The sequence below is a fragment of the Protobothrops mucrosquamatus genome, unplaced genomic scaffold, assembly GCF_001527695.2.
Source record: "Protobothrops mucrosquamatus isolate PMUCROS unplaced genomic scaffold, P.Mucros_1.0 scaffold8, whole genome shotgun sequence".
Lineage (NCBI taxonomy): Eukaryota > Metazoa > Chordata > Lepidosauria > Squamata > Viperidae > Protobothrops > Protobothrops mucrosquamatus.
The window spans coordinates 1,195,915-1,206,431 of NW_015386395.1; the positions used below are offsets into that span (position 1 = coordinate 1,195,915).

At 42.5% G+C, this 10,517-nt stretch overlaps 1 protein-coding gene across 1 annotated transcript in view; it reads right to left on the reverse strand.

Moving 5' to 3' along the window:
• LOC107282449 (protein tweety homolog 1-like) overlaps positions 1–10,517 on the reverse strand; it is a gene marked incomplete at its 5' end in the record, with an annotated part of 85,342 nt that overhangs the window by 15,030 nt on the left and 59,795 nt on the right. The window contains one exon of the mRNA XM_015810226.1: positions 7,069–7,141. Coding sequence (XP_015665712.1) covers positions 7,069–7,141 — 73 coding nt within the window. The remainder of the gene's footprint in view (positions 1–7,068; positions 7,142–10,517) is intronic.

Consider the following 10,517-nt stretch of genomic DNA (forward strand, 5'->3'; position numbering starts at 1 on the left):
CTATACCCCCTAAAAAATTTTCAAAACACCCCTCTAAAAATCTGGTCAATTTGGGTTTTTTCCCATTTACTGCAGCACACCACCTCTCAGGGCACCACACCCCTTCATTAAGGTAGGCCCTCGACAATGATTTGGGCCAGGCCTGCGCAAGAGGGAAATCGCGCAAGGCCAGCAGGTTGCCTATCCCTGGACCAGACCAACAAGGCTACTGGCAAAGGATTCAGAGAGTTATCTATAATATCAATAGAAATAAAGCATGCTACATCCTCAGAGGAAAACATGCTGATAAAATCTCTTATCAAGAATGCAGATGGAGTACAACAACAACAAAACAAAAAAGCTTGCTTTTTGATTTGCTGAAACATGGAAAAGAATCCTACAGCCTGGGTGGTGTGGAGAAGAGGCTTGGCAGCCATCAACAAAGGGACATTTATGGTCAGTGGCCTTCGGACCACACACATTGCTATAACTAAGTTGGGGGAAAAAGAGTGCCGGAGCCAAAGGGGTAGAGGTTGGGGTTGGTCATAACAAGATTACAAATGGTGAGGCGGAATGAATTGTAAAATTGAGGGAAGGCCATGGAGTCTGGAAGAACCACCCCCCTTGTTGGGAGAAGTAGCAAAGGATAATATTAGCTGCATTTGCAAACATATGACTTACTATTCGCCATATTTAAGCCTCCCGGGGTGTTGTGCAAAGCAGTGTGCTTGATTAATGGGTCAGTGTCTTATGCAAACTCAGAAAATTGAGCTAATAGGGTAAACTGTGGTTAGGGCAGTCATATGGAAATGTGTTGGTAAACACAACAGTAGAGAATAAGATAAAGTGAAAATTTGTTTAATATTTTAGACTGTTCTGACAACCTGATGGTAAAAAAGACAGATATGTAGGTCCACTAAAAAAGAAACAGTTGATGAGTTGGAGGAATGGGGACCAGGCTGATATAATAGACAAGGACTTTTAACTGGAAGACCTGACTGAGTTGAGGATTCCTGAATTTTTGCTTCCTTACGAAGAAATGGGTAACCATGATAGTAAGTACAGCTGTGAAGGAAAGATTTATATGCATCTTTTCTATGCTTTCCCTCCTTCCAAAAGTCCTCCACTCAATTTGCTGCTGTCAACATTGAATCACTATGATGCCTGCTAGCTTCTATCACTAATCAACTTGCCATAGAAAAGTGGAGAGGGGTAGAAAGAGCAGGAGAAAATGGGATTCTAAGAAGCCGTTCATAGACGGTGAGAGGCTGCAAGAATGCCAAGGTCACTAACGCAGGTGCTTGATGGAGAAGTGGACCATTCCCATAACAAACCAAAGTTCTATGATTGGACAATGTGAACACCCAGTGGTGGGGCAAGGGAAGCTATTGTTTAATTAGGCATTTTTTTGTATGGGAAAACCAGTGTTGGTTTTGCTTCTTCAGTTCCGAGATGTGTACTCAATAAAGTTTCTTTCTGATGGCATTCAAAAGCCTTGAAGATTCTCTTTTTTGGGGTTCTCTAGTCAGACAGTTGACAGCTGCTTTGATTAAAAGAAAGTTAAATGAAATAAAAAGCATAGCAAATCAGATTGAGTTGTAGTAGAGTTATCTACTCCCAGGTAACCAATAAAGAACTGCTACTGATAGAAGAGAATATCTATAGTTCAGGGTTGAACTGTGGGGTCCTTGATGCTTTCTAAGCTTGGTTGTTTTCTTGCAAATGTTTCATTACCCAACTAGTGCCCTGATGATACTACCTAGTTGGGTAATGAAATGTCTGCAAGAAAACAACCAAACTCAGAGAGCATCAAGGACCCCTCAGAACTGCTACTCATCCCTCTGCTTGTCCTTCCTTTAAGTGGGAGAGAAGGGAATCAGGATTATCCTTTAACTAGCTGAGCCATATGAGTCTCTAACAAAAATGTTTCAGTTGGCTTGCTTTCCTCTTCTCTTTTTCCTTTCCTGCCCTCTGTTTTTCGACTGTAAGGTTGTTGGTTGTCTTTGGTCAAAGAGTAGGGTCAAAATGGTTGGAATGACAAAACCAAGAAAAGCCACAATTGCACTTTTCTTTAAGGACAGAATGGCTAACCAACAATGTGCAGGAAGCCCACAATTTTTACTTTTGTGTTTGCAGACCCAGTTCCCAGAATCCACAAAGATGAGGCAGTCAAAATGTATCGATAAATCACCAGATGTTGACAGAATAATTTCCTGCCAACATCTGGTGGGGAGACAAAGAAATGAAGTATGTGAAGATTTTGGATCGGCTTGGGGTAATCTAGAATTGGAACTCTTGTTCCTGTTTTACTTCTGAGGGGGAAAAATAACTTTGTCCATTTGAAGGACATCATAATGTTATAACTCCTATGGTTCCATCAGCCAAAATATTTATTATAAAAAGTGCCTCCTCTCAATGCAAATATTTGGCTTAAAAAAATCACCATGCTTCAACTTAGTGCATTGGAAAATAAATTGAGAAATGCAATGAAGTTATGGGATGTTCACGCACAGGGCTGGTGGGCACCAGGTTGGAGAAGACAAATGGGAACAGGAGTACTTCCACGTCTCTAGAGGAGCTACTTCATCTTAATGGGAGGTAGCCCTAAGATATGAGAGAGAAAAAGAGAGAGAGAGAGAGAGAGAGAGAGAGAGAGAGAGAGAGAGAGAGAGAGAGAGAGAGAGAGAGAGAGAGAGAGAGAGAGAGAGGTCTAAGGCAGATTCTGGATTTGGAATAGCATGGGGGGGAGAGGGGGGCTCGGCTGGCCTAATGGAGCAGAAGTGCAGTTTGGCAGGGGTACAACTCAGAGGGGGGCTTGCATACCGTTGAGAGAAGCACTTAAGCCACTCATTCTCAGAAGAACAGAACTAAGAGGGGTGAGTGAGACAGATGGAAAATGCAGAGCTTTTTCTTATTTTCTCCAGGGACTCTGAATAATGCCTACTAATTAAAACATCCACAAGGAGAATGTGTAGGCATGGGTGTGCCCATATGTGTGTTGTTGTATGTGTAAAAATATACATGAAGAGAGGAGATGGTGAGAACATCCCCTTCATCACCACCACCACCACCACTATTCCTCCCCCACCCACTTCCAAATGCCACCCCACTCCTGGCTGAAAGTGCCAGCAATTAAATTATTCTGCTTCAGAGAACAGAAGACAGTTTATCAGGCAAGATCACCAGCCAGTTTGCTTGGCTGCTGTCCCTCTGATTTCAGAAAGTTGCCTGGTGGGCAAAAACTGTGCCAGTTGCTCCACATGCAGTGGCAGGAAACACAACTGAATTTTTATTTTTCTTACAGTAGTGCCTTTACATTAGGGGTGCAAAGTGTCCAGCTCGGGAATTTCATAGGGCCTACAGGAATTCACCTTCTGAATCCAGAATAACAGAGTTGGAAGGGACCTTGGAGGCCTTCTAGTCCAACCCCCTGCTCAGGCAGGAAACCCTATACCATTTCAGGCAAATGGTTGTCCAATATCTTCTTAAAAACTTCCAGTGTTGGAGCATTCATAACTTCTGGAGGCAGGTTGTTCCACTGGTTAATTGTTCTAACTCAGTGGTTCTCAATCTTTTTAATGCCACGACCCCCAACCGGTAGTAAGTTGAGGACTAAACCGGTCGTAAGTCGAGGACTAAACTGGTCGTAAGTCGAGGACTACCCAACCGGTCGTAAGTCGAGGACTTTCCCTGCCTGGGAGCGCCGCGTATGCGTGGTTCCGCCCCCTGCGCCGGCCGAGGTGTAGCTGGCAAGCGGCAGAGACGGAGCAGGCCGACCACCAGCTGGCCCAGCTCAAGGGAGGTAAGGCACCCGCCAGAAAAGGGGGAAAAAATGGCGGACAGCCTTGCTTGGCGACCCCCGTGAAATGGTCGATCGACCCCAAATGGGGTCGTGACTCATAGGTTGAGAACCGCTGTTCTGTCAGGAAATTTCTCCTTAGTCCTAGGTTGGTTCTCTCCTTGATTAGTTTCCATCCATTGCTTCTTGTCCTGCCTTCAGATCTTCTCCAAGATGGATGGACCTTTCCTTTCCTTTCCTTTCCTTTTCTCTTTCTCTTTCCTTTTTTCTCTTTCCCTTTCATTTTTGCAGGCTTTCAGCCCCCCCATATCATTCTTTGAAATCCACAATTCTCCTCCTAAATGAGATTCTGATCCTACTAACTTTGGGACGGTGCCTTAAACATTCTGTGCAAAGACTGAAGAGGTCTTTGAGCTGACCCAAGTTATGCACACCTGGACTTAGGAATCTTATGGAGGAGCTCTATTAGATGATAATTAGATCCCCAGTTGATGCAAAATCCAGTAGTAGCTTTGCTTAATTTTTGGGTCCTTCTGAGTGGGGTGCTGGATTTCTACCGCCCCCCCCCATCCTACTCTGGTAGCATTATTGGTAACAATCTGTGCTTATAAATAAATAAAATGTGACACCGTGCAATTGTGCAATTGAGCCAAGGCTTGTTCAAGGTTTGTTGAAGTTTGCTAGTGATCCTATCCTTGTATATCCAGAAAATGTGAGGCACAGTTTCTGCAGAAGAATATAATTTTTCTGTATTTGCCTAATACCTAAATATACTGTAAGGCAGGGGTCCCCAACCCCTGGTATACGGCTCAGTGCCGGGCTACAGCCTGTTCAGAATTGGGCCATGGAAGAGGTGGGAAAATGTGTGCACACACACAAAATTGCATTTGTGAAAGAGGTGCGTACACATACGCAGCCATCCCCTCCCCTCCCCTGCTGCCACCGCCAGTCTGCCGAACCAGAAAGGTTGGGGACCATTGCTGTAAGGGACAGCCCCAATGTTATTATCTGCCTTTGCTAAATTACTGACCCTATTAGTGTATTTGTCATGGGGAAACATGCTTTATTCTAAAGAGGGAAATAAAATATCATCCCAAAGGTGCTTTTTCAAAAGGCGACTGGACTTTTTTTTTTCTCTTGAAGATGTTTCGCTTCTCATCCAAGAAGCTTCTTTAGTTCTGACTGAAGCTTCTTGGATGAGAAGCAACATGTCTTCAAGGGAAAAATAAAGTCCAGTTGCCTTTTGAAAAAGTGTCTTTGGGACAAACATGACCTGGATGACTGAGAATCTCCACAGAAAGTAAAATGTCCATTCTAAGACTTGGTGTTCACCCATTTCAGCCTCTTAGGGTTTCCAGTATGGAGAAGAGAAACATTTTGTTTCTGTGGATGGATGGAAATGCTTGCAAACAGATGACGGCGTGCTTTATTCTGTAACATACTTTATTTTGTACAAGCTGCCTGCTCTTTTTCTATACTGCAGTTCAGGGATGTCAAACTGCCGGCCCACGGGTCGGATGCGTCACACAGAAGCCACGCCCACCCCAGCAAGGGAAAAAAAGTCACGATATGTTGTGACACGTCACATGACACGTTTGACACCCCTGCTGTAGTTTCTGAGAATATTCTGAACCACAATACTGTTCTGCCTTAATATACCTCGAAGAACAAATACAGATAGACCTTGACTTAACGATTTGTTTAGTGACCATCCAGTGCAGGGATAGGCAACCTTGGCTCTTTTATGACTCGTGGACTTCAACTCCCAAAATTCCTGAGCCAGCATGGCTCAGCTTGGAAACCTCTCTCTTTCCCCTCAGCATGGCTGGCTCAGGAATTCTGGGAGTTGAAGTCCACAAGTCATAAAAGAGTCAAGGTTGCCTACCTCTCCAGTGTTACAACAGCATTGAGAAAATGACTTACAGCCAGTCCTCACACTTATGACTGTTGCAGGATTCCCCCGTCACAGGATCAAAATTTGGGTGCTTGGCAAAAAATATGTATTTACGATGGCTGCAGCATCCCGAGATCATGGGATCACCGTTTGCGACCTTCCCAGCTCGATTTTGGCAAGCAAAGTCAACGGGGGAAGACAGATTCACTTAACAGCTGCACGATTCGCTTAACTACAGGGATTCGCTGAATACCTGGAAGCAAAAAAGGCCATAAAATTGGGTGCAACTCACTTAATAACTGTTTTGCTTTGCAGTGGAAATTCTGTTCCTGATTCTGGTCCTAAGTTGAGGACTAGCTATTCAGGTAATCCTCGACTTATAACTGCAATGAAGTTATCCGGATACCAAATATCTGAATTGCACTCATAAACCTTAGCAATCAGGTATGTCAGGAACCAACATGACCGGACCTGATTTTATGACAATTTTTACAATGGTTATTAAGAATCGCATGGTGTTTAAGTCCAAACCCACTCTCTCTGATGGTGTTTTTTTTTTAATCACAAATTGTGGTCATATGACCACAGGTCACTGCAACCCACTGTAAATGTGAACCCAGTTACAAGTGCCTGAAATGCAGCCATGACCCCAGGAAAGTGTTTGTGTGAGCGTGTGATATTTTACAGTGACTGGAAGTGCTTTATGGGCTGTAAAGTGGCCTTTGAGGTTGTTGTAACTCTGGACAGTCAATAAGCAATCAGTCATAAGTCAAGGATTATCTGTACTATAGATTGTAAATGGTCACCAGATCGCCTCTTGCAGAATTTGTGAATGTAGTGTAAAACGGTAGAATAGCCTCATATCCCTCAACCTAGTACTGTTTCCAGTTGTGTGGGAGTTCAGTTTCCGTAATTCCTAGCTAGTGAGCCACACAGAATAGACTGAAGATCTGTTGATGGTAGATCTCTCAGCAGTGGTACTCAAAGCAAATGTCCAAGCAAAAAAATATCTGCTGTGAACTCCACTTGGCATCAGGAAGGGCATCCAGCCAGTAAATGCACAGCTCCATCCAGTCACCCCGACACTACCTCGAATTAAGGGATTAGAAAGTCGTAAAAAGGGAGTTTGATATTATCATGGGGATGTTACAAATATGCCATTATTTTCATTTATGAAACCTGGAATATATCAGCTCATAAAGGGTTGGCCATATCAGAAGTGAATTTCCCTTGGTTTGGTTTGTTGTAAGTTGCTGCACAGTTTGCTAATATTGCTAGGTTAATCCTAATTGCCTCCCCTCTCTGCTGGCACTCTCACAAAATGCTGCTTGTTGACATTTTAACTTGACCTATGTCACTCTCGAACCCTACCTATCCACAGCCCCATATCACTCACCACAGCTGCTGCTGTCTCCAGCCCCATGGAGCCCCAGCTCAGGATAAGGACCAGGAAACTCATGACAGTCATCCTGTTAGCACAAAAACAAAAATGCCATTCAGATGAGCACGGAGATCAAGATGGATTGGTTGTGTTCTTTCTGATAGCGTTCCATATCTCCAAAAGCTTCACGCAGAGCAAAAGTGGTTTATTTTCATGTCCTGCTAACCCATGGCAACAAAGACACCCTTCTTATCATTTTTTTTAAAAAGCTGTCTTAATAACACAGTCTTCATCTCATCCCCAGTCTATTCCAATGGCTGCCTAAATTTATCCTTTGCTGTACAAGTCTTGCTATGGGAACAATCTAAGGTGCCCCATTCATGAACATGATGATGATGATGATAGAATAGAAAAACAGAGTTGGAAGGGACCTTATAGGTCATCTAGTCCAAACCCCTGCCCAAGCAGGAGATCCTACAGCATTTCTGACAGATGGCAGTCCACGTGAAGGCAAACTGTTCCATTGGTTGATTGTTCTCACTGTCAGAAAATTTCTCCTTATTTCTAGGTTGAATCTCTCCTTGATCAGTTTTCATCCATTATTCCTTTTCTGGCCTCCAGGTGCTTTGGAAAATAGGTTGATCCCCTCCTCTATGTGACAGCCCCTCAAATATTGGAAAACTGCTATCATGTCTCCCTTGGTCCTTCTCTTCACTAGACTAGCCATGCCCAGTTCCTGTAACCGTTCTCCATATGTTTTAGCCTCCAGTCCCATAATCATCTCTGTTGCTCTTTTCTGCACTTTTTCTAGGATCTCAACATCTTTTCTATAGTGTGGAGGCCAAAACTGGTTGCAGTATTCTAGGTGTGGTCTTACTAAGGCTTTATAGAGTGGTATTAGTACCTCATATGATCTTGATTGAATCTTTCTGTTAATGCAACTTAGGATTGCATAGGCTTTTTTGGCTGCTGCCACACACTGTTGGCTCATATTTAATTGATTGTCCACTAAGACTCCAAGATCCCTCTCACAGTTACTGCTATTAAGCCTGGTTTCACCCAATCTGTATGTGTACCTTTGTTTTTTCTTGCCTAAGTGTAACACTTTACTTTTCTCTACACTGAATTTCATTTTGTTAGATAGGGCCCAGTGTTCAAGTCTGTCAAGATCCATCTGATGATGATGATGATGATGATGATGATGATGATGATGATGATGATGATGATGATGATGATGATGATGATGATGATGCAGTCAGGAGCTGCATCTATTTAATCTCCTATTCACTGAATGCAGCTGCTGAAGCCCATTTTGGATTGAGCTTCAGAAGAGATTGAATATCTGGTTTACGCAGATAGATCTGACTCACACTTTCCAAAGCACCACACAGGCATCACGTGGACTCACTATATATAAAGTTAGTCCTTAACTTACTTCCTTATTTATATTTCATATTTCTAAACCACCCATCTCCCTCAAAGAGAGGCTCTGGGGATTGTATACACTATCATATAAAATACAATAGATTTTAAAACACGTGTGCTATATTATATTATGTTCATATTATTGCTTGTGTTGTTCCTTAATGTATTCTAAATGGTTTTGAGTTACAAATAATTCAAAGATATAGTTTTTTATTTAATCAAAGTGAGAGCTGTTTATGGATATTTTGCATCGAATAAATGCATTGAGATGCCCTACTGGCACTTTGCAACGGGTATAGTTCGAGCAGAATCACGAATGTTTTTGTGGCTTTTCCCACACTGAAATACTTTCTGTGTATATCAGTGTTTCTCAACCTTGGAAAATTTAAAAAGTGTGGACTTCAATTCCCAGGAATTCTGGGAGTTGAAGTCTACACCTCTTAAAGTTGCCAAGGTTGACAAACACTGGTGTAAACCATTTATAATGCCTGAAATGTCCCTTAAAAGAATTAATTTAAATTACAATTAAAACCTGACATGTTTTAAATGAATTATTACAGTCCACAACAACACTGTGCATCTCTCTTTTTTTTCTCCATTTTCTTTTACAATGAAGTAATAAATAAGTCATAATATGCTAAGTGTGAAGCTAATAACAGTCCCAGCCACTAACCTGAATTTTCCATATGAAACAGTTGAGGGTCTATATAAGCCAAACTAGCTTATGATGTAACCTGAGCCCAGAATTACAATTGCAAATCATTCCAGTCATTAAATAGGTCACCATGTGACCATGCCCAATTTTACAACCTTTTTTGCAGCAGTCATTAAGTGAATCCATTGTTCCTGATGGGCGTTTTATGCCAGAAACCAGAAGTAAATGCGTTTATGGGGGGGAAAAGTCATATATTGCAGTCATGTAACCATGGGGCTCTAACTGTGGACTATGAATTCCTGCATCTTACCCTCCTCCCAGGCTATTTGGAATGTAGTCTGCTGGTCATAGACCCATGCTCAGAAATAGTCATTGTTGTTGTTAGTTGTGAAGTCGTGTCCGACCCATCGCGACCCCTTGGACAACGTTTCTCCAGACCTTCCTGGAGTCCATTTAAACTCACGCCTACTGCTTCAGTGACTCCATCCAGCCACCTCATTCTCTGTTGTCCCCTCCTTCTATTGGCCTCAATCTTTCCCAGCATCAGGCTCTTCTCCAGTGAGTTCTTCCTTCTCATTAGGTGGCCAAAGTACTTGAGTTTCAACTTCAGGATCTGGCCTTCTAAAGAGCAGTCGGGGTTGATCTCCTCTAGGACTGACCGGTTTGATCGCCTTTCAGTCCAGGGGACTCACAAGAGTCTTCTCCAGCACCATAGTTCAAAGGCCTCAATTCTTTGGCTCTCAGCCTTTCTTAGGGTCCAACTTTCACAGCCATACATTGCAACTGGGAAAACCATGGCCTTGACTAGAAATAGTCATAGTGATAAGTTACTGGCATGAAGCTCTTCCATACCAGTGACTTGTCAGATGGACAACTTCAAAGATGGTTAAGTTCTCCATCTCAGGTATTTAACCACCATCACATGTCTCCCCATCACACTTTAAAGAGAGTGATTGCTGGTGATTTTCCCACGTATTGATGACACAGGCTGGGGGGGGGCAATGAAGCTAAGAGGATCTACACATTAATAATAATAATAATAATAATAATAATAATAATAATAATAATAATAATAATAATAATAATAATAATAATAAACAATTGTCATAAGAAATACAAAAAAGTCTGGATAGTGGACGTGGCAGTGCCTGGAGACAGCAGAATAGACGAGAAAGAACTGGAGAAGATAACAAAATACAAAGACCTACAAATAGAAATAGAAAGACTGTGGCAAAAGCAAGCAAGGGTGGTACCAATAGTAATAGGCGCTTTGGGTGCAATCCCAAAACAACTTGAGCACCACTTGAACACCATTGGCATTGACAAGTTCGCCATTAGTCAATTGCAAAAGGCGGCCTTACTAGGAACTGCTTCCATCCTGCGA